The sequence below is a fragment of the Scleropages formosus genome, chromosome 13 (genome assembly GCF_900964775.1).
Source record: "Scleropages formosus chromosome 13, fSclFor1.1, whole genome shotgun sequence".
Taxonomy (NCBI): Eukaryota; Metazoa; Chordata; class Actinopteri; order Osteoglossiformes; family Osteoglossidae; genus Scleropages; species Scleropages formosus.
Window position 1 is genome coordinate 11,536,105 of NC_041818.1, and position 25,572 is coordinate 11,561,676.

At 42.8% G+C, this 25,572-nt stretch overlaps 1 protein-coding gene across 9 annotated transcripts in view; it reads left to right on the plus strand.

Annotated features, from left to right (window-relative positions):
- LOC108925318 (protocadherin gamma-C5-like) overlaps positions 1–25,572 on the plus strand; it is a 223,634-nt gene that overhangs the window by 20,345 nt on the left and 177,717 nt on the right. For 2 of the 9 annotated variants that reach the window (XM_029257421.1, XM_029257427.1), the window contains exon 1: positions 3,901–6,418. The exons of 4 other annotated variants lie outside the window; for them this stretch is intronic. In XM_029257421.1, coding sequence (XP_029113254.1) covers positions 4,007–6,418 — 2,412 coding nt within the window. In that variant the 5' untranslated portion in view covers positions 3,901–4,006. Of the gene's footprint in view, positions 1–362; positions 2,884–3,900; positions 6,419–16,472; positions 18,898–22,139; positions 24,665–25,572 lie in introns of those variants that run through there. 3 more of the 9 variants (XM_018737150.2, XM_018737152.2, XM_029257430.1) reach the window with 3 other exon arrangements.

Below are 25,572 nucleotides of genomic sequence, written 5' to 3' on the forward strand. Positions count from 1 at the left end.
TAAAACTGTAAAATCAACAAAATCATAGCAAGTTGTTTTCTCCTTGGAAGAAAAGCATCTGCAGTATCTGTAGTATCTCACATAGTAGCTTGCAGGAGCACTTAAGAGCCTATTCCCTTGACCACTGAATGTTGTAAAGAATTTACTCTGCCAAAGACAAGCTTTATCGATGTTGGGCATGATTCAGTGCGGTATGTGTATGGATGTACTGTATATGTTAAACATTGTCTAGGTTCAGTGTAATGTTTTGGTTTTACTGAGAGTGTCGCTATTGACCAGCGATGGAGCCTAAGAGGCAGGTACCAACCCATTTATGTAATAGTCAAAAACATAAAAAATTACACGTAAAGCTACATAACCACTTCCGACGGTATTTTCACTGTGGAGTGCAGCTTAAAGACATCACCACGACTAATAGCATCTTATTTTACCTGCATAATGCATTTCTGGCAACTCATCCGTGGTACTGACATGGGATACAAAGGCTTCCCTGCTGCGACGAAGCTATTGCATTGTTATTTTCTTACTCTTGTCTTCCAACATACAACAACCGGGGATGTGAATTATTCCATATTAGAGGAGACAAGACGCGGAACAGTGATCGGGAATATTGTCAAAGATCTGGGACTGGACGTTAAACTGTTTTCGGCTCGTAAGGCTCGTTTGGACACCGAGGGAACCGGGAGACAGCTCTGTGACATTAACCTGAATACCGGAGATTTGATTGTGGCTGAGCGGATCGACAGAGAGGAGCTTTGTGGAGAGAAGACCTCATGTCCTCTGAAATATGATCTTGTGTTGGAGAACCCACTGGAACTACATCGTGTAAATGTACAAATCCAAGATGTCAATGACAACACGCCAATTTTTCCTACAGATGTGATCAAACTCGAAATTACAGAATCTGCAGATAGAGGAGCTCGTTTTCCCGTCATTGAAGCCCATGATGCAGATATAGGCGAGAACTCGGTTCAAACCTATACATTACAGAGGAATGATAATTTTGTTTTGTCCGTTATGAACACAGACGGCGGAAAATACGGCGAATTAGTGTTAGAAAAAGAGCTGGACCGCGAACAGCAGCAGGAGGTAACATTATTACTTACCGCTGCTGATGGTGGGACTCCACAGAGATCTGGTACTGTAGTCATAAATATCACTGTGCTGGATGTTAATGACAATATGCCAGTGTTTAGTCAGTCTGTGTTCAAAGCCAAACTCCAAGAAAATTCTCCTTTCGGTACTGTAGTGGTTACAGTCAGCGCTGCTGATGCAGACGAGGGTGCAAATGGCGAAGTGACTTATGGTTTTAGTCGTATAGCTGATAAAGCTAAAAAAACGTTTAAATTACACAACAAAACAGGACTCATTACTGTCACTGGGCCAATTGACTATGAGGAAGCATCCTATTACGAAATGCGTATTGAAGCGAAAGACGGAGCCGGCCTCGTTTCTCAGTGTAAAGTAATAATAGAAATTACTGATGTGAACGACAATGCTCCAGTGATATTTATTAAATCTCTAAACAACCCTATCCCTGAAAACTTGTTACCTGGCACAGAAGTCGGCATCATTAATGTGCAGGATAAAGACTCTGGAGGAAATGGGCAGGTCCGCTGTTTCATTCAGCAGCATGTCCCTTTCAAATTAGTCCCCTCTATTAAAAATTATTATTCAGTAGTAACCACTAGTGAATTAGACCGCGAAATAGTTTCGGATTACAATATTACGATCACTGCGTCAGACGATGGGTCTCCACCTTTGTCTTCATCTAAAACAATACACCTATCTTTGTCGGATGTTAACGACAATCCCCCTGAATATGACGTTCAATCCTACAGCGCGTATGTGAGCGAAAATAACAAACCTGGATCGTCTGTTTGTTCTGTTAAAGCGAGAGACCCGGATTGGAGACAAAACGGGACAGTTTTCTATTCCCTTTTGCCCGGTGAAATCAGTGGTGTTCCGATATCCTCGTTTTTATCCATTAATGGAGAGACAGGAGTGATCCATTCCGTGAGATCGTTTGACTACGAGCAGTTCAGAAGTTTCAAAGCCCACGTTGTAGCCAGAGACAATGGTTCTCCTCCACTCAGCAGCAACGTCACTGTGAGCGTCTACATAACAGACCAGAATGATAACTCTCCACAGATATTATATCCAGCTCCATCGGGGAACTCTTTCATGACTGAGATGGTTCCCAAAGCTGCTCACGCGGGCTCCCTGGTTTCCAAGGTGATCGCAGTGGATGCGGACTCTGGACAGAACGCCTGGTTGTCCTATCAGATTGTGAAATCCACTGATCCTGGACTTTTCATTATTGGTCTCCACAGTGGAGAGATCAGGTTGCAGCGGGACGTTGCTGAGTCTGACAGTATGAAGCAGAACCTTGTTATTTCAGTGAAAGATAATGGAAATCCTTCTCTTTCTACAACATGTGCAGTTTATCTACTTATTTCTGACAACTTAGCTGATGTTCCCGAGCTGAAAGACATGTCCTATGAAGACAGCACTTCTAAATTAACATCTTATTTAATTATTGCTCTTGTCTCCGTCTCTACATTTTTCTTAACTTTCATTATTCTTGTTGTGGCCGTGAGGATTTGCCACAGGAGGAAGCCAAGAATGTTTGATGGTGCAGTCGCCATTCCCAGCGCATATCTTCCTCCTGGTTATGCAGAGGTGGATGGAGTAGGAACTCTTCGAAGTTCTTACAATTATGACACGTACTTAACAACCGGCTCGCGCACCAGTGATTTTAAGTTCGTCACGTCTTACAATGACAATGTCCTGCAAGCTGGTGATACTCTGGGAAAATGTAATACTGAAACCACAGCGCAATCGCTAGGAACCGTAAAGAATGCACGCGATGAAATCCACGAGGTAAGATCATTTCTGTTTTTAATAAGTTTGTGCTTGTGTTTTGTGATCCGTGCAGGGAGCCGCATGATTCATGAAAAAGTCGAAAAATCGCCTTCTGTTGTTTAGTTACGCTGCTGTGGTTTTAGTCACCGACTACTGATTGTATTACGTTTATAGCAGTTAAATTATTTGAAACTGCTCATCTGTACTGCCGTTAATTGGTATTTATTTCGGATTTTGTCGTTTAATGCAATTATATATATCACCCTGTTGTCAGCGAAGTTTTTCGAGTTTCAACGTGTTATTTCTACTACTATGGTGCGAAAGAGCACATGGCCGGTTAATTTATTTTGGATTAATCCCTGAGATATTTTGTTGAACGTGGTTTATTATAGTAGTTTTACAGGTAGAATTTTTTTTTTTCATTGTACCATTACAAATTTTATTACACCTCAGAAGTGTTAAGCGTTTCCAAGAAGACATTAACAGTAACTGAACTAGACTCGGTAGTATCATTGTTTTATTTTTGTGTGCATTTTATTAATTTATAATATTGCTGAATTGACAGCTAATTAAACATTTTCCATGATTTTTACATGTTAGTTTGTACAGTTCTCTTGGTAGTTTATTACCGGCCTTAACTGTATGTGTGCCACTTACCGGAAAAAGTGTAAATTTACATGTGCTGTTTCAGCATAAGGATATTTAACTTATTTCACATTTTGGTGAAATCGCGTAGCTACAGAATTACTAGACTAGAAATACACTTTAGAAGTCCCGTGTAAGCAGCAGTAATAAAGGAGTACACTTTGTAAGTTGCTATGAAAACTAATTAGAACTTTTAGATCATTCTTTTGTTAGTTGTAAAATAAATTAATCTACAGAAAAATTAATTTAGTTGCAAATTATGGTGCAATTTTACACAATTGCTCACGGTGTCGCTATTCAACTGTAAAGTGTGTTAAGAGCCACGTCTCTACCTTACAAAGTATGCATACTAGGGTGGCTTCTCCAGGCCGAAAACGACGTTCTCTTCATCTGCTCTTATTGTGCTAGGTGGTGTTAACTCGTTTAGCGTCATAGATTGCTTGGTGGGAAATACAGACGTGCATATTGTTCTTGGAGTACAAATAACTGATCCAGGATGAATACTACAAAAACACTGACTGTCTTTTCTGCAATGCTATATTTTCACATTTTCCTTATATTGATTTTTCCTGCTGTCTATTGTGATGTCGGATACTCCACTGCGGAAGAGCTGAAACATGGATCTGTGATTGGAAATATAGCAAAGGATCTGGGGCTCGATGTTAAAACACTGTCAGCTCGGAAGGCCCGTGTGGACAATGAAAGCAGCCGCGGACATTATTGCGATATTAATCTGAATACCGGCGATTTGATCGTGTCGGAAAGGATCGACAGAGAATCGCTGTGTGGAAAGAAGACCTCGTGTATTTTAACATATGAACTTGTTCTGGAGAATCCACTGGAGCTGCATCGCGTCATTCTTGACATTCAGGATATTAATGATAACGCGCCACAATTTAAAGAAGATTTAATAAAACTAGAAATCAGAGAATCGGTGGCTAAAGGTAGTCGCTTCCTTCTGGATGAGGCGCACGACGCGGACATAGGACAGAATGGAGTTCAAACCTACGCTTTGCAAAGTAATGATTATTTCGTTTTGACTACTAATAAAAACACAGTTGGGGAAAAATATGCTGAGTTAGTGTTAGAGAAAGAGCTGGATCGTGAACAACAACAGGAAGTAAAATTATTGCTTACCGCTGCAGACGGTGGGACTCCACAGAGATCTGGTACTGTACTCATACATGTCACTGTGCTGGATGCCAATGATAATATTCCAGTGTTTAGCCAGAGTGTGTATAAAGTCAGTTTGCCAGAAAATTCTCCTTTAGGTACTGTAGTGGTTACAGTCAACGCCACAGATGCAGACGAGGGAGCAAATGGCCAAGTGACGTATGAATTCAGTCGAGTTTCTGACGAGGATGCCATGTTATTTTCTATAGATCATAATACTGGAGAAATTAAGGTACAAGGCACGATAGATTTCGAAGATGAGTCCAGGTTCGAAATTCCCATTAAAGCAAAAGACGGATCTGGTTCCGCTTCTTATTCAACTGTTATAATACAGATTACAGATGTAAATGACAATTCTCCTAAAATATATATTAAATCTCTGAACAATCCCATCCCTGAGAACGTGTTACCTGGCACAGAGATCGGCATCATTAATGTGCAGGATAAGGACTCCGAGGGAAACGGACAGGTCCACTGCTCTGTTCAACAACATGTTCCTTTCAAATTAGTGCCATCAGTTAAAAATTATTATTCTTTCATAACTACTGGTGATCTTGATCGTGAGTTTGTGTCTGATTACAACGTTACAATTTTTGCAATCGATGGTGGGTCCCCACCTTTGTCTTCATTTAAAACAGTAAAATTGTTTGTCTCGGATGTTAACGACAATCCCCCTCTGTTTGTTGTACCGTTCTATAGCGCTTATGTAAGTGAAAATAACAAACCTGGCTCCTCCGTTTGTTCTGTTTCTGCAAGAGACCCAGACTGGAGACAGAACGGGACAGTTTTTTACTCTCTTTTGCCTACTGAAGTCAGCGGGGTTCCGATATCCTCGTTTTTATCCATTAATGGAGAGACGGGAGTGATCCATTCCGTGAGATCATTTGATTACGAGCAGTTCAGAAGCTTCAAAGCTCACGTTGTAGCCAGAGACAATGGTTCTCCTCCACTCAGCAGCAACGTCACTGTGAGCGTCTACATAACAGACCAGAATGATAACTCTCCACAGATATTATATCCAGCTCCATCGGGGAACTCTTTCATGACTGAGATGGTTCCCAAAGCTGCTCACGCGGGCTCCCTGGTTTCCAAGGTGATCGCAGTGGATGCGGACTCTGGACAGAACGCCTGGTTGTCCTATCAGATTGTAAAATCCACTGATGCTGGACTTTTCGCTATTGGTCTCCACAGCGGAGAAATCAGGTTGCAGCGGGACATTGCTGAGTCTGACAGTATGAAGCAGAACCTTGTTGTTGCAGTGAAAGATAATGGAAATCCTTCTCTTTCTACAACATGTGCAGTTTATCTGCTTATTTCTGACAACTTGGCTGATGTTCCCGAGCTGAAAGACATGTCCTATGAAGACAGCACTTCTAAATTAACATCTTATTTGATTATCGCTCTTGTCTCCGTCTCTACATTTTTCTTAACGTTCATTATTCTTGTTGTGGCCGTGAGGATTTGCCACAGGAGGAAGCCAAGAATGTTTGATGGTGCAGTCGCCATTCCCAGCGCATATCTTCCTCCAGGTTATGCCGAGGTGGATGGAACAGGAACTCTCCGAAGTTCTTACAATTATGACACGTACTTAACCACAGGCTCACGCACTAGTGACTTCAAGTTTATCAGATCTTTAGATGATAACACACTACCTGCAGACCAAACTCTAAGGAAGAGTCTTGAGGAAATAAGTAACGATGTCCTGCAACGGACTGGAATAGATGTCATGTGCCAGGTAAGAAAACTGAAGTTGTTTTATAAGATAATTCAAATTTATTCATGGAGCGTGATTTTAAAGTGGTCAGTTTCTGAAAGTGTGCAGTTCCATCACCAGACTCTGCTTGTTTCAGCACAACAAGTGAAAACAGAAGCAGTTATGGTTTGTTTGTTTAGATTGTTTTTTTTTTTTTTGTCTTATAGTGTTTCAAAATACTGGTGCGTGGTGGTGTGACAGGTTTGGCCAGTACTTGCTGTGTGGCGGGTCTGGGTTTCGAGTTCTGCCTGGGGTGCCCTGTGGTGTCCCCTCCCCCTTCGGCTTTCCGCCCTGTGTTGCCGGGTAGGCTCTGGTTCACCGCGACCTCACTTGGGACAAAGAGTTGTAGTTCAGTCTTTAATGCAAGAAATACAAAGGAACAATAATGAAAAAAGCAAATTAATTTATGTTCACTGAACAAACTAACATGGTGTCTGATGGTGCTTGGGCTGTATGTTTTCATGTCAGTTTGATCTTGCCATTATCTGTGGAGTTCGCATGTTCTGCCCTTGCTGATGTGGGTTTCTTCTCAGACATGCTTGTTTCAGGTGAAAAAACTCTAAATTGTTAGTTGTGTGTGTATGTGCACGTGTGCTAGGTTGCTCTGCTGTAAAGTTGGGTGAATGACTAAGGTGTTTACCACAATGTAAGTTATTTTGGAGGAAAGCATCTGGTAAATGAATAAATATAAACATGTTGCGCTGCACAGCTGATGGGAGGTGTACAAAATCCAAATTCAGTCTTTATAAAACTAAAGAAATGCTTCATAAGTTGAAGTAGGGGTAGTTAAATTCTTGTAATTTGAATGGCATGTCTTTTGATAACTGTATGTGCCTTTGCTTTCTTAATTAAGGCCTAGTGATTTTCCACCTTTGCTCCAGTGTCTCACAGGAACCTCATTCTAAGAATCCTCTACATAAAGCAGAAATCTGCCTTTCTCCTCACCTCTGCGCAAATAGGAAACTTGCAACTGTTAAGTAGTCCCTAAATATTTTAAATCCACCCAAATTTTGCACTATCTGCCTGTAGTACTGTCCTCTCAAATACTGAAAGGAACACACTGTGAAAGACAAGTTACATAGATATATATGGGCATAGCTATTTTGATTATCTACAATGCCTGGAGTGGAAATGAGGCAGTTATTTACAGCTAAAATTTGTTGCACAGCCAGGTCTATACTATAAATTTATCAGTGTAAGGAATGCCCCCTCCCACACTGGTACAGCCTAAGTTGAATCCTAACTGATCAGTAGTAAATGGTCACCTGGTAAAACTATGATATGGTGTCTTTGTTTTCGAGGACATGCTTCCAATTTGGCAGCTAAATTAAAGACAAGAATTCCAGCTATGGAGGTTATATATAATGTTTATCACTCTGAAACTTGGAATCTGTAACAGGTTTTTACAGTATTGACATTTTCTGCAATGCAAATATGCAGCATAATATGCCGCTAAAACAATAATTAAAGCTTATAACATCTGGAAAAAAATGAGGGTGACAGCAGCATGGAGAGAATGGATAGATATGATTTAAAAAAAGGACTAAAAAGAAAGAAACTCTGAAAATGTACTGAAGTTCTCCAAAATAACTGATATATTCCAAGTTAAAGATATCGCAGGTGAGCACCTTAAAATATTAAGAGAACTTCGACTCACCGTGGTAGTTGTGCTGTAGATGGATTTGGTGGCCCATATAAATTAGTTCTATGAATTTTGTGTGCTGGTTGTTATCTATGCAATGTGCAAGTTCATTATCTTTGTTGGAAAGAAGTTCATTTTGCATTTTAGAAATTCACATAATTCATTCAGGTGATGCTTTTCTCCAAAGCCACTTACAATGTTAGTCTATCTACACTTATTTAAGTACCTGATTCAAAGGTACAACAGCCACAGGTGAGATTTAAACCTGTGGCCTTTGGGTCCAAAAGCAGCAGCGCTAACCACTGTGCTACTAGCTGTCCCAAACTGAGGCATGATAGAACAGCAGGTATTGCTGGTGCTTCACAGTTCCTTAGCTCTTTGCTAAGATGTGGGAATGGATTCAGCTTAGTGCTTGCAGACTTGGAATGTTCTCCCAGAATTGGCACTTCAAATATGATATCAATGGTATACCACTTACATAGCCTCTCTTAGAAAGTGGTTATTTATGTGTTTGATCTTTTACCTTTTTTTTTCCTAGCTATCAATTCTATATGTATCCACTTCTGTAATGCATGCCAATAAAAATCCTGGCTTTGGACAAAGTGGTTGTGCTTGAAGAATTATGTACCTGTGACTGCATCTCTGTCTGTTGGAGAAATGCACTTTTCTGGTTCTGAGTTGTACGTTGCTTTGGAGAAAAGTGTGTGATAAATTAATAATGTATCTGTAAATGTCAATGAGTGTTCACTCTGTTGAATTTAACTCCACCACTGACCACAACCCTAGAAGACCCTTGAAGTACAGTTTCCAACATTCAGCCCATTGACTTAGATAGGATATTGAACAATAAATGGATATAGCAAAGATCTGGAATTCAACTTCTTAGTACACTTCCAGCTGATAGATGGAGTATTATAGAATGATAGAATATTAGAGGGTTATAGAATGATTGTGGAAAATGATGGGATAATTTTAGGTGAAGATGGTGTTTTTAAAAATTGAAATGAGATATGCAACAATACATTAAGGCTTTGTATTTCATAATTCTTTAAAAAAGAACTGCAGTCAGTATTTTTTCTGTATTCCAGTACATTTGGATTGGAAAGTGAATTCATTTAACTACAACTTGATTACCTTAATATACAGTTGTTTTACAAATAGGAATAGCATAGCTATAGACATTTTTATTTTATCAGTAACTTTAGTAGAGTTAACTAGTGTCATTTTGAAAGCAAGCCTTAGTCTCATGCGCCTTTTGCAGGCCCTTGATGGACCTGAGTTTACCGTAATGTTTCAGTGTAACGATGAGTGTCGCTAATAAACAGCGATGAAGGGTAACCGACAGGTACCCATGCCGTTACTGAACGTTTTAAAATGGACAACTGAATGAAAAAGTACACAACCACTCCTATAGTATTCTAGGTGTAAAGGATCCTGGTAAAAATAAATCCTTACGAGAAATCAGTAAGGAAAAAGTTATTTTACAAATATATAACATTCATGAGAACAACCTATTGTAGTTTTACAACTAACAGACAAAGGACCCAAAGGCTTGCTGGTGGAACAATATCAATACAATTTATATCCTACTTTTTTCGTACATCTAACATTAGGGGGTGTGAACTATTCATTATTGGAGAAGTTGAAATGTGGAACAGTGATCAGGAGTGTTGCCAGAGACCTGGGACTCGATCATCACAGGCTGTCTGTTCGTAAGGCTTCTTCAGACACCGGAGGAATGGGGAGACACTTTTGTGACATTAATCTGAATACTGGAGATTTGATTGTGGCTGAGCAGATCACCTGTCATTGCGAACGCAGGAATCCAGCGAACGGACCCAATCGCAGGTGCTTCTTTATTCAAAGAGACAGGCAAGCAGACAGGCAAGAGTCAGTCGATTTGCAAACATCGTTCCAAGGGATAGGCAGAGGAAGAAACCAGGAGGACAGAAGCAGAAGGTCAAGGAGCCAGGAGAAGCACAAGGGCTAGGGAAGGGACATGAGATGAACATGGAGTGCTGCGGTTTGCTCAGATAAGGTTCTGCACTCAAGAGCATTTGGCTGCCTTTTTATCCTTTGCCTCCTGATTAGCTGCAGGTGCGGTTAATTGGGCAGGCAGTCAGACAGCATGACAGGACCCCCCCCACGGATGGCTCCTGCCATCCGACGCCAAGTAGGAGGACTACCTGGGGGGTGAAGCGCTGGTTGGTCCGGGTGATCCCTGTGGAAGTCTGAAATGAGAACAGGGTCAAAAATGTCTTGTGCAGGTACCCAACACTGCTCCTCTGACCTGTACCCCTCCCAGTTGACCAGATACTGGAGGCTGCCATGCCGTTGTCGGGAATCCAGCAGCTCACGTACTGTATAGGCGGGTCCCTTATCCACCTGTACTGGAGGTGGCAGAGCAGAGCTCTCAGAGGTCTGGAGAACCAACGTCCCACAGGGCTTGAGCAGGGAGGCATGAAATGTGGGTTGAACGCACAATCTGGATGGTAACAGTAGCTTGTATGTGACTGGGGTCATTCGGCGGAGTACCTTGAAAGGCCCAATGTAGCGGTGTCCCTATGCTGTCCCTGGTGGATTGCCAGACCCTCTGCCCGGGCATGAAAGAGAGGTGGCATCAGTGTTGATCCTTTTGCTGCTTATACTGTTGGGTCTCTGCTGCAGATGTTCTCGAATGGTTCGCCAGGTTTCACTGCTCTCTCGGTGCCAGTCGTCCACGTGTGGTATATTATTATATTAGATGGACCCGGGGTGCTATGGGATAAGGGGATGGCTGGTAGCCCAACTTGCACTGGAAGGGGAACATACTTGTGGATGCTTGAGTCAGGGTATTGTGTGCATATTCTGCCCATGGCAGAAACCAGGCCCAATGGTGCTGCTTCTGTGAGCAATAACTGCAAATGGTATCTGGCAATATCTTACTGAAGCCGCTCCACCTGGCCGTTGGCTTGGGGGTGATATCTGGAGGTAAGGCTGACTGAAACCCCCAGCTTGCTCCAGAATACCTTCCACATGTGGGATGTAAACTGGGGGCCCTGGTCAGACACAATATCCTCAGGCAGGCCGAACGAGTGGATAAACTGTTGGAATAATGTCTCGGCCGTTTCCAGGGCCATGGGCAACTTCAACAAAGGTACTAGGCTGCAGGCCTTCGAGAATCAGTCCACAAGGGTGAGTATCGTGGTCTTACCATTCAATGGGGGTAGGTCCACCAGGAAGTCTACGTCTACGTGGGACCATGGGTGAGAGGGCACTGGAAAGGGTTTGAGGAGCCCAGTGGGTTTCTGAGTCGGGGTCTAGAAAGTTGTACAGGCTTCTACGTGTTCCAGGATGTCATCCCTCATTGAGGGCCACCAGAATCGCCCTTGTAGGAGAGACAGCGTCCGGCGCCTGCTTGGATGCCCAGCAGCAGGGGAGTCATGTGCCTATTGAAGGAGGGAGGTTCTCATCCCTGTTGGCACTTATTCTTTGCCTTCGGGCTTTTTGGAGGGGCCGGGTTCGAGCGTCTGTACAGCCCGGAGGTCTTGAAAGAATGGTGACACGGCGAGTAGCACTGCTGTCTCACAGCACCTACGTGGGTTTGATCCCCGCTCAGTCTGTGTGGAGTTTACATATTCTTCCAGTGTCTGCGTGGGTTTTGTCTGGGTGCTCCAGTTTCCTGCCACAGTCCAAAGACATGTTCCCCCATAGTGTGTGAGTGACAGAGAGATTGTGTTCCACTGATGAATGGATGAGTGACCCATTGTAAGTAGTGTATCTAGCAGTGTAAGTCACCTTGGTGAATAAGGTGTGTGAGCTAGTACCATTACATAGTATCCATTGTAAGTTGCTTTGGAGAAAAGTGTCTGCTAAGTGAATAAATGTAAATGTAAATATAACTGCCACCAGATCAGAGCCATCATGCAGTTATTAGGCAGGATCAACTCAGGGCTCTCGGGCAGTGGGTCTGGGTCATGCAGTCATGAGAGGCCATCAGCCTTGGTGTTCTTAGACCCAGACTGGTAGGATACGGTAAACTGGAAACAGGTGAAGAATAGTGCCCACCTGGCCTGGCGAAGGTTGAGCCGAGGGGCAGTCTGGAGGTACTCGAGGTCCCGGTGGTTGGTGAGAACAAGGAATGGATATGCGGCCCACTCCAACCAATTTGATAGCCAGCAGCTCCCGGTTCCCGACATTGTAATTCCGTTCATCTGGAGACAGCTTGCGTGAAAAGTAGGCACAGGAATGGAGCTTGGGATGATCACCTTGTCTTTGGGATAGCACTGCTTCCACCCCTGCTACCAAAGCATCCACCTTCACCACAAAAAATAGAGTGGGGTCTGGGTGGCGGAGCACGGGTGTAGACATGAAGCAGTCCTTCAGCTCCTTGAAATAGTGTGGATCTCATCTGTCTAAACCAACGAGAGACCCTTACCTGCTGTGAGGGCTGTCACGGGGCAACAATGGAGATGAACCCCCTGATAAAGTACCGATAAAAGTTAGCAAAGCCCAGGAACCACTGAAGGGACTTCACGGGTGTCGGTCTCAGCCATTCCAACACTGACCTTGTCTTCTTGGGGTCCATAGCCACCCCCTTCCTGCTGAGGATGAATCTAAGGAAAGACACCTGTGGCTAATGAAAAAGGCACTTTTCCCCTTTCACGTAGAGGCCATTCTGGAGGAGCTGATGTAAAACTGCCTGCACCTGCCGCACGTGCTGTTCCCGGGTCCTAGAGAAGATCAGGATATCATCGTGAGACACTAAAACACAGTCATTGACCAGGTCACCCAGCACATGGTTCACAAAGGCCTGAAACACGGAGGGCACATTTGATAAACCAAAAGGCATAACCTGATACTCATAATGCCCCAGGGTGGTGCTAAAAGCCGTCTTCCACTCATCTCCCTTGTGTATCCGAATCAGATTATTCGCACTGCAGAGGTCTAGCTTTGTGAACACTGTGGCTCCATGCACCCATTCTAATGCGGCAGTGATCAGGGGCAGAGGGTGAGGATACCTGACTGTGATGACATTAAGGCCTTGATTGTCTATACATGGATGCAGGCCCCCATCCTTTTTCCCTACAAAAAAGAATCCCGTAGAGGCTGGAGAGGTAGAGGGATGGATGATACCTGGGGACAATGCTGTGGTGATGTAGTCATTCAGTGCTTTCTGTTCCAGGAGGGATGGGGGAAAGATCCAGCCACGGGGTGGTGTGGTGCCGGGCAGGAGGTCAATAGTACAATCCCAGGGTCTGAAAAGGGGAAAGGCCACTGCCCAGGTCTTCCTGAACACCTCGCTGAGATCACAGTACTCTGGAGGCACCGGCACCGGTCGTGTCCCCTCCAGGCTTTCTACTGAAGTGGACTTGACAGGGAAGAAGTAAACATGAGCGAGCGCATTGTTCTCCCCAGGAGACCAATTCCCTGGTGCTCTACCTGAACACCAGGTCGTGTCTGATGAGCCAGGGGAAACCCAGGGTTACAGAAGTGTCCGGCACTTTAATTTAAAAAAAAGCAAGCTCCTCCTAGTGGCACATATCAACCGTCAGTTCTAACACATCCGTACAAGACGTTACAACCCTGGTTCCCAGAGACTGTCCATCCAGCACGCTGACTCATAATGACACGTCACAGTTCTGCTTCGGGATGTTATGGATCTGCAACAGACGGAGGCGAACCCAGGGAGGTGTTTGGCTATCACCACTCTTTATTCACGATAGCGCAAGGGAGGAGGCAAGGGGGGAAACGGGAGAACCGGGAACAGATGTGTCGGGGCAGTGCTTCAGGGACGGCCCCGACGTCCGGGGACTCGAGACCAGGGGCAGGGTCGTGATCTGGGGCTGGGATAGGGCATGCTACAGGGTCCTAGCAAACCAATGTCCATAAAGCACCCTCCTGCCCCAGAATCCACCAAAGCATGCATATGTATCTTGTCCCCCTCCTAGGCAATCACCACCAGCACAGTTAACTGTGATTTGGGTTGGCGAGGAACACTGACCTGAAAATTCAGGTGTGCTTCTCATAGGGGTTGGACAGGACAGGAAGCATGAAAGTGGCCGGGATCACTACAATAAAGGCAAAGCTTGTCCTGAAAGTGGCAGGCTCTCTCGTCGGGGGTGAGACGACGGTGTATGATCTGCACTGGTGCAGACGTCACCCCGACGGTTTGGGCAATGGGGGAGTCAATCCATGGGGGGGTTCCCTGGTGAGATTATCAACTGTAATGGCTACCGCTATGAAGCGGTCCAGGTCCCAGTCCTCCCTGTGATAGGCAAGCTCGGTCTAGATACAGTGGTGGAGCCCGTTATGGAAGCTGGCCAGGAGAGAGATGGAGTTCCAACCACTTTGTTTAGCCAGAATCCAGAACTCCAGGCAGTAGTCGTCCACCGTTCGATTGCCCTGCTGGATCCGCATCAGGCAGTCGCCGGTGGTTTGGGCAGAGAGCGGGTGGTCAAACATCATTTTGAACCTCTGCCTGAAGTCTGTATACGTGGTGTTGGTGACGGTCCTCCAGACAGAGGTTGCCCATTTGCATGTGGGGCCGGTACGTGATCTGTGGAGCACTGGAAAACAATAGTTTGCATTGCACTGAAAACCCTTGGCAGCTGTCTGGCGAACCATCATATTTATTCGGCATTGTGAAGCAGAGATCGGCAGGGGGTGTGCACGGAACATCTGTCACTGGTATCGGGATCGACTGCTGTGCAGGTGTGGTGGTCTTAGCTTTGGGAATTCCCCTCTGCTGAAGCGCTTGTGTGAGCCTCTGGAGAGTCTGAGCAATTTGACGCAGGGATCATTCGCTCGTGTTCAGCCTCACGTCTTGCGAGAAAATGGCGTCCTGCAGTTGGTCCAGCACTGCTGAGTCTGTAGGTAAGGTGGAACCTTCTGTCATTGCGAACACAGGAATCCAGTCAACAGACGCAATCGTAGGCGCTTTTTTATTCAAAGTGACAGGCAAGCGGATGGTCAGAGACAGGCAAGGGTCAGTCGATTTGTGAACATCGTTCCGAGGGATAAGCAGAGGAAGAAATCAGGAGGACAGAAGCAGAAGGTCAACGAGCCAAATAAAAGAAGTACACGGGCTAGGGAAGGTACAGGAGATGAACATGGAACACTGCAGTTTCCGCACTCAGGAGCATCTGGGCTACCTTATCCTTTGCCTCCTCCTGACTAGCTGCAGGTGCGATCAATTTGGTAGGTGGTCGGAGGGTGTGACATAGACAGAGAGGAACTTTGTGGAGGGAAGACCTCATGTCCTCTGAAATACGATCTTGTGCTGGAGAACCCACTGGAACTACATTTTGTAAATGTACAAATACAAGATGTTAGTGACAACCCGCTAGTTTTTTCCGAGAGGTACAATCAAGTTAGAAGTGAGAGAAAGGAGCTTGTTATCGTGTGAATGAGGCTGATGATGCAGATATAGGACAGAATGGGGTTCAGAGGTATACACCACAAAACAATGATAATTTCATTATTCATTCATTTTGACAATCATATTATTTCTTCTAGTACAAATCAGGGTACACAAAGTACATTTCACAGCTGACAAGGTTTAGATATTGACAGGCGAAAATCAAAGCACAATTTGCTCGATAGCACTATTTTTGCGGCCCCACATTAATCTGGTAACTTATAAAAAAACTGAGTCAGACCAAAAACACGCTGAAGTATCTTAGTGGTTGCAACAGCCACCCCTGGGGCCTGAGATGAATGTTTATATATTATCTGTTGCTTTAATTCCCTTCAACTAGGTACTGGCTCTGATCATTACCCAGTTGTTTAAATGTATAAGTGAAAGTAAGTCTCTTTGGAGAAAAGTGGTAGAAAATTAATGTGATACCAATATACTGCATATCTGTACATACATAATTCTTATTTCTCAGGGCACTTAATCGTACTGATGAATTTGTGTTGATTATGGAAGAAAATGTATAGATTTAAACATATAGTCTGTGCATACAATAAAAAGAAGTTACGCAATTTAGCATCGCACTTCTGGTGAAATCTTGTGACTACACGGAATTTTTAACTGCCAGAATTAAACCCCAGAAAGAATTTTTGTCGAGCATTGCTTCAGATAAGTTCAAAAATAGTCTTATAGTTTAATTAAAACATTTGAATTCATTTTTATTAACGATTTGCAATGAAGTAATCGAATGAATATCATCTAAAGACTCGAATTTCCAAAAAATGGTGCATTTTCGTATAACAACTCATGGTGTCGCTAATAAACTTTAAAATACGCTACGGGATACATCCCTCCCTTCTCATATGTTTATTACAGAGCGGTTTCTCCATAGCAGCACCACATAATTTTTCTCACCGCAGACTGTACAAGCTGATCTTCTGTCACTTACGGACTGGGATTGAATGGAAAAATACAGACGTTTATTTTTGCTGTAACCTAAGTGATTGATCCAGAATGAAGACTACAGAACATCTGACTCTCTCGTCTGCATGGGTATATTTTCACATTTTCCTTATACTCTCTTTTCCTGCTGTCTATTGTGATGTCGGATACTCCATTGCGGAAGAGCTGAAGCATGGATCTGTGATCGGAAATATAGCAAAGGATCTGGGGCTCGATGTTAAAACACTGTCAGCTCGGAAGGCCCGTGTGGACAATGAAAGCAGCCGCGGACATTATTGCGATATTAACCTGAATACTGGCGATTTGATCGTGTCGGAAAGGATCGACAGAGAATCGCTGTGTGGAAAGAAGACCTCGTGCATTTTAACATGTGAGCTTGTTCTGGAGAATCCACTGGAGCTGCATCGCGTCATTCTTGACATCCAAGATGTTAATGATAACGCGCCACAATTTAAAAAAGATTTAATAAAACTAGAAATCAGAGAATCGGTGGCTAAAGGTAGTCGCTTCCTTCTGGATGAGGCGCACGACGCGGACATAGGACAGAATGGAGTTCAAACCTACGCTTTGCAAACTAATGATAATTTCGTTTTGGCTGTTAATAAAAATACAATAGGGGGGAAATATGCTGAACTGGTATTAGAAAAAGAGCTGGATCGCGAACAACAGCAGGAAGTAAAATTATTACTTACCGCTGCAGACGGTGGGACTCCACAGAGATCTGGTACTGTACTCATACATGTCACTGTGCTGGATGCCAATGATAATATTCCAGTGTTTAGCCAGAGTGTGTATAAAGTCAGTTTGCCAGAAAATTCTCCTTTAGGTACTGTAGTGGTTACAGTCAACGCCACAGATGCAGACGAGGGAGCAAATGGCCAAGTGACGTATGAATTCAGTCGAGTTTCTGACGAGGATGCCATGTTATTTTCTATAGATCATAATACCGGAGAAATTAAGGTACAAGGCACGATAGATTTCGAAGAGGAGTCCAGGTTCGAAATCCCCATTACAGCCAAAGACGGATCTGGTTCCGCTTCTTATTCAAATGTCATAATACATATTTCCGATTTGAACGACAACGCTCCTGTAATATTTATTAAATCTCTGAACAACCCCATCCCTGAGAACGTGTTACCTGGTACAGAGGTCGGCATCATTAATGTGCAGGATAAGGACTCCGAGGGAAATCGACAGGTCCGATGTTCAATTCAACAAAATCTCCCTTTCAAGTTAATGGCTTCTATTAAAAATTATTATTCAATAGTAACTACTAGTGATCTCGATCGCGAGCTTGTGTCGGATTACAACGTTACAATTATTGCGATCGATGGTGGCTCCCCTCCTCTGTCTTCATCTAAAACTGTACAATTGTTTGTCTCGGATGTGAACGACAATCCCCCTGTGTTTGATGTACAGTCCTATAGCGCTTATGTGAGCGAAAATAACAAACCTGGATCGTCAGTTTGTTCTGTTTCTGCAAGAGACCCAGATTGGAGACAAAATGGTACAGTTTTTTACTCTCTTTTGCCCACTGAAGTCAGCGGGGTTCCGATATCCTCGTTTTTATCCATTAATGCAGAGACGGGAGTGATCCATTCCGTGAGATCATTTGATTACGAGCAGTTGAGAAGCTTCAAAGCCCACGTTGTAGCCAGAGACAATGGTTCTCCTCCACTCAGCAGCAACGTCACTGTGAGCGTCTACATAACAGACCAGAATGATAACTCTCCACAGATATTATATCCAGCTCCATCGGGGAACTCTTTCATGACTGAGATGGTTCCCAAAGCTGCTCACGCGGGCTCCCTGGTTTCCAAGGTGATCGCAGTGGATGCGGACTCTGGACAGAACGCCTGGTTGTCCTATCAGATTGCGAAATCCACTGATCCCGGACTTTTCACTATTGGTCTCCACAGTGGAGAGATCAGGTTGCAGCGGGATGTTGCTGAGTCTGACAGTATGAAGCAGAACCTTGTTATTTCAGTGAAAGATAATGGACAACCTTCTCTTTCTACAACATGTGCAGTTTATCTGCTTATTTCTGACAACTTGGCTGATGTTCCCGAGCTGAAAGACATGTCCTATGAAGACAGCACTTCTAAATTAACATCTTATTTAATTATTGCTCTTGTCTCCGTCTCTACTTTCTTCTTAACTTTCATTATTCTTGTTGTGGCCGTGAGGATTTGCCACAGGAGGAAGCCAAGAATGTTTGACGGAGCAATCGCTGTTCCCAGCACATATTTTCCTCCTGGTTATGCAGAGGTGGATGGAGCAGGAACTCTGCGCAGTTCTTACAATTATGACACTTATTTGACAACGGGCTCTCGCACCAGTGACTTCAAATTCGTACAGTCATATAATGACAACACAATGCCCGTGGACCAGACAGAGATGACGAGTCCTGAGGAAACAGCTGCGAGAAGACCCCTTTACGACACAAATGGCTTGAAAGAGGTACTCACATCATTTTCGAAGCATGTTTTTCCGTTTAATTATGTAAAGGTTCGGTCATAGATATCAACTGTGGGGTTGGATGCAACTTGAACAATGTACTGTACGGGATGCATAGTTTCAAAGAACAGCTAAATATCCCATTATGAAGTGCGTTATCTCAATTACTGACACTGTATTGTTGTTCTATACCCGTCTTTAGTAATATATTTGTTTTAAAGCACATGAAGATATCCTTAAGGAGACATTTTTATTTCTATTTTTAACAAATCATTTGCTTGTGCTAGACGGGACCTCGGTTAATTCAAAATTTGTACATTTTACAGAGTATAATCAGCACTAATGGATTAAATTTAATTTTGTGTTTCTAAAAAAAAAAAAAAAAAAAACCACGAAGAATCTACTCATGTCCAGGACTCGATTCAGTTGTGCCAGTTTTAATGTAATTGTAATTTAAAAAAAACATGAACGCGCAGACTCTATGAAAATATTATGATAATATTCATTTTTTTCCTGCGCAACCAATCGCATTGAGAGCATAACCAGATATAACTACAGTTCCCCCCCTGACTTATGAACGTAACGTCTTCCCGAAAAACCCTTCATTGGGCGAACTTTCATAACTGGTGCATATCATTTCAGCTGGAAAAAGTTTTATTGTGAGTATGACCCCCCCCCCCCCCGCAAAAGTGACACCCAGTTATGTTAAAATATCACCACATCCCATTCAATAGACACTATTACTTCAGTTTTAACACCAGTTACCAGAGCAAGATAACAAGACAACTTATCGTCATAGCAGTATATGGTTTTGTGTTATTTATAATACCGTACAGGTGTCTGTGTGCGCCCATTCAGTGCTTTCATAGTTTCTGCTCGCTCTCAGAAATACTCAGACACAACATACATTCATACATACTGTACATACATACATGCATACAAGCATACATAACTATGATATTCAGTATATATGTATTAACTCATCCTTTGATGCGCGCACACACACACACACACACACACACACACACTGGCTGAAGCCGCTTGTCCCGAGCGAGGTGGCGGCAAGCCGGAGCCTAACCCTGCAACACAGGGCGTAAACCTTTAATGCATAACGTATATTGTGCGTTTGAAGATTAGAGTGCTTTTTCCATACGGAGTACTACTTATACACTGTGCTTTTCGTGAATTAAATTTTTACATTTATTAAAATGGAATATTAAATAATGTTCCTTAATACAAATTTTCGTCAGTGTAAGTTCTGATCTCTGGAGATGACTGTATTCCTGGCAAATCCTAAATTTTTTAATCTGCCACAAGACTCCACGTATTGCTTCCGCCTTGAAATAATTTACAGACTCAAAGACAGTGGGTTAATCTATCATCCCGATTCATAATTGCGATTACTATGAAGCCAGCATCAATTCACTGTGCACGATAAAGTGCAGTCGCCACCTCCCTTTTAAAATACTTCAGTCAAAATTTTTATCCCGGGGATGGACTGACGTCCCGCTCAAAGTGTACTCCTAGCCTTGCGCCCATTGATTCCGGGATTGGCTCTGAACCGCCGCAACCCTGACCAAAACAAACGGTTATGGAAATACCACACGTCATCACCACTCTGGCAGTGCGAAGACTCACTGTAGAAGCTGATGGCTACGGGCGGAAATAGTGATAAAGTGAAAGCATAGGAAGAGCACAGGAAAACCAACTGCACTTAACGAAAGTATAGTGTTGCCACTGAGGATGACTGAACTGCAGTAGACTCCAGCTGTGCTCAGTCTTGAGACCACAACTCCACCGGCCGCTGTTCTGTCAGTGTTACCAGCCACAGCAAGCTATGTATGTCTTACTATAACTGCATAACCACTTAATTCATTAGAATTTATTGTACTTATGGGAATACGTATTTGTTTCATTTACAAATGATCTGGTGGACCGTTTTATACGAGAAAGATGGTAGATGTGAGCTGGACAGCCCTGGTTTATCTCATTAAAATAAAAAGTAGCCAAATTATGCAAGATACACTGACAGTGTCACATATGATATCCGTAAGGGATCCTTTGTAAAATCTGCACTGATTAAACACGACACGTTTTGCCTTTTGTCGAATTGTCGGTAATGCTGCACCAGAGTTAAGGTGGCATATTTCACTTTTTATGTTTAACTTCTCGCAATTATTCTATCAATGTTTGAAAGTCATTGTGTGTATTGTCTTTTGTTATTAGTGTTAATTATTTTTTAAAACATGACCATGTTTTATTTTTCCTATAAAAAGTTTATGTGGCGTTTATATAGCTTGAATCAGTTAATGTTGTTTTTTTCCCACATCAGCGAACGGGCACTTTAATATCAACATAATATCCTTAACTTAATCACCTGCTTCTATCAGAAGTAATATAGAGGCAGTGGAATTTTGAAATGTGTCGAATATGTGTTTGTCTGGAATTTTACTGTATTCTTGATTTACTACTTGCACTTAGTATTCTTCAATTAATGAGCGCAGGACAAACGTTAGAAGATATGGTGCACATAAGAGTTGTCACAGCATTTCTCTTACTTTAAGTCCCGCTATTACAAAACAGGTCTGCTTATTTATTATCTTTTGGAGGAAATTCAACCGGCTTCGAAGGTTTCCTTATAATTCACTTAACTTTGCTGCCAGAAAGAGATCTATTTCTGTTATTTATTAAGTATGTCTTTACCTAAAACTTTAACCCAAGAATTTTACCCAATTTTAACAGTACTGTGCAGAAGTAAAGTATTTCCACTTTCAACATTTCCTGTTCTGTGGGAAAATGTAGTACGTTTACAATGGTCTATTTTTAATGTCAGAAGGTAGTGTGGCAGTTAAAGACACTAAATTGCAACCTGAAGGTTGTCTTATTAAATTCACTTCGCCTCGCCTTACTCTTTTATACATACTATTCCAGCAAGGTACTTCTCGTGCATTTACGGAGAACAGCACCCGTTCTAAAACCTGTCGACTCACGCTAAATGAAAAGCATGTCAGAAACTTATTAAATTAGTTAAGGGATTTAAAAAATGTTATTCGCCAAACTTTTTGAAAAATCAAAATCGTGCTGCTGAATTGAATTTGGCTCCCGACTTTGTCAAAATCTGATACCGGCAGATACTGTCAAAATGCATTTCTCGCAAATAAACTCTCCGGGTCGCTGTTCACCGACAAACCCATTTTGGCCCACCCTTAGCATGCTATTCGAAACTGGACGAATAACTGCAGGGCGACGCGGTACCTATTTAAAAACGGGGATTCGGATCTTTGCTCCAACTGCAAAGGATTAACTCGAAGAATAGCGCTTCCTCCTACCATTTGGACTATTACAAAAATACCCACGAGACGCACAAATGGAGCACGAAGGGATACGTTTCACAAGGGTGAAGTACCATTTGATTGTCCTCATTTTCACCATGCGCTTTAGCAGTGGGGACGTAAGTTATTCGATTGCCGAGGAGATGAAACCCGGATCTGTCTTTGGAAATATAGCAAAAGACCTCGGTCTGGATGTAAGAAAGCTGTCAGATCGCAAAGCGCGTTTAGATGTCGACAGCGCTAGCAAGCGATACTGTGATTTAAATCTGCGCACTGGAGACTTGACTGTAGCTGAGAGAATAGACAGGGAACAGCTTTGCGGACAGAAAAAGGCGTGTATTCTCAAATTCGAGCTGGTACTGGAAAACCCTTTAGAGGTTAACAGCATTACAGTAAAAATTGACGATGTAAATGACAACTCCCCCCGCTTTCCGAAAGATATGATTCGACTAGAAATAGGAGAGTCTGTCGGTAAAGGAGCTCGATTTCCCGTGAACGAAGCTCACGACGCGGATATCGGACAAAATGCTGTTCAAACCTATACGCTACAAAGGAATGACCATTTCGTTTTGGCAACTCAAAGGAGCACAGAGCGTGGGAAATACGTCGAGTTAGTGTTAGAAAAAGAGCTGGATCGTGAACAACAGCAGGAGGTAACATTATTGCTTACCGCTGCTGATGGTGGGACTCCACAGAGATCTGGTACTGTAGTCATAAATATCACTGTGCTGGATGCCAATGATAATATTCCAGTGTTTACCCAGAGTGTGTATAAAATCAGTTTGCCAGAAAATTCTCCTTTAGGTACCTTAGTGGTTACAGTTAGCGCCACAGATGCTGACGAAGGAGCAAACGGTCAAGTGACGTATGAATTCAGTCGAATTTCTGATGAAGAGATTAATTTGTTTCGCCTTAACCATGAAACTGGAGAAATAACGTTAACCGGACCGATGGATTTCGAAGAAGAATCTCAGTATGAAATGCGTATTGAGGGGAAAGACGGGGCTGGACTCGCTTCTCAGACTAAAGTTATAATAGATGTCGTTGATGTGAACGACAATGCTCCAGTGATATTTATTAAGTCTCTGAACATCCCCATTCCTGAGAATGTGTTAGCGGGCACGGAAGTGGGTATCATTAATGTTCAGGACAAGGACTCTGAGCAAAATCGACAGGTGCGCTGTTCCATACAGGAGAATGTTCCATTTAAGTTAATTCCGTCTATCAAAAATTATTATTCAATAGTAACTAGCGGTCCATTGGATCGTGAGCTAGTGTCAGATTATAACATTACAGTAACTGCAGTCGATGGGGGTTCTCCGCCTTTGTCTACCTCTAAATTTCTACTGTTGTCTCTTATGGACATTAATGACAATTCGCCAGAATTTGAAGAACAATCCTACAGCGCTTATGTGAGTGAAAATAACAAACCTGGCTCGTCTGTTTGTTCTGTTAAAGCGAGAGACCCGGATTGGAGACAAAATGGTACCGTTTTCTACTCTCTTCTGCCCAGTCAAGTCAAAGGTGTTCCAGTGTCCGCGTTTTTATCCATTAATGGAGAGACGGGAGTGATCCATTCCGTGAGATCATTTGATTACGAGCAGTTCAGAAGCTTCAAAGCCCACGTTGTAGCCAGAGACAATGGTTCTCCTCCACTCAGCAGCAACGTCACTGTGAGCGTCTACATAACAGACCAGAATGATAACTCTCCACAGATATTATATCCAGCTCCACCGGGGAACTCTTTCATGACTGAGATGGTTCCCAAAGCTGCTCACGCGGGCTCCCTGGTTTCCAAGGTGATCGCAGTGGATGGGGACTCTGGACAGAACGCCTGGTTGTCCTATCAGATTGCGAAATCCACTGATCCTGGACTTTTCATTATTGGTCTCCACAGTGGAGAGATCAGGTTGCAGCGGGATGTTGCTGAGTCTGACAGCATGAAGCAGAACCTTGTTATTTCAGTGAAAGATAATGGACAACCTTCTCTTTCTACAACATGTGCAGTTTATCTGCTTATTTCGGATGATTTGTCTGATGTTCCTGAACTGAAAGACACGCCACATGACGACAGAAATTCTAAATTAACATCGTATTTGATTATCGCTCTTGTCTCCGTCTCTACTTTCTTCTTAACTTTCATTATTCTTGTTGTGGCCGTGAGGATTTGCCACAGGAGGAAGCCAAGAATGTTTGACGGAGCAGTCGCCATTCCCAGCGCATATTTTCCTCCTGGTTACGCAGAGGTGGATGGAGCAGGAACACTGCGCAGTTCGTACAATTATGACACTTACTTAACTACGGGCTCGCGGACCAGCGACTTCAAATTCATCCAAAACTTCAACGATGACACAATGACTTTGGAACAGAGTATGGTGAAATGTCTCAAGGGAAAAACTGACGGAGATGAAACAAACTCGGATCAGCGTGCTACTTTGGTAAATTTTTCTGATTATTTTTATGGCCACTCTTCTTCATTACTTTCCTATTGTTCTTTACAAACCGCTAGTTTATAAAAGTTGTATAACAGCACAACTTTCAAGATATAATTTGGGATTGTTTTTGATGTTATGTTAGATTACATTGCACGGATCCTACGAATTTGCATTTCTTTCTTCTTCTTGTGAGTAATTACTTTGCCAGACGTTTAGGCAGGCAAAAATCAATAGACACATTAAATCACACTCAGTTGTAACTGGAAAACCTTGTTGAAATCATTTGTGTTTAAGATCATTTATGATGTCATTGATCAATTTAGCCTCACGCTGTACAATATTGTAATTTTAATTTTTTCTTCAGTTTCTTTAGCTGTTATTGTGCAGAGATTTCTATCAAGAGACAAAAACTTTCCACGTATTGACAGTTGTCTTTGTGTTTAGTCAGAATGTGACCACTGATCCATTTTACACAATTTCCAAATAAGTTTTGAAAATGTGCGATCCAGTTTTGTTAGGAACATTATACTCTTTAGCAGTCTTTGCACGAAGGTTATGTAATTGTTTGCTGCAGTATATATTATAGAGCTGATTGAGATGATTATCATGTCATCCCGACGCACTGCTGCCCCAGTGAACCGTACCACAGAGACCGCTTGAGTCAGTATTTTGTGAGGTTAGCTTTTGTGATGGATGGGCTTTGTACGTTTGTATTTACTCATTTAGCTGATATTTTTCTCCAAACCGACTACCTACAATATTTACCCATTTATACGCCTGGGTAATCAGTAAAGATATTAGTGTGTCTCAGAAATTGCAGAAAGCACTCAGAAATTGTAAAAAGTATTTGGTTTCTTTTTCAAATAACACATTTTTCAGTTTTTTTTCTTGTAAGATGAGAATACATATCT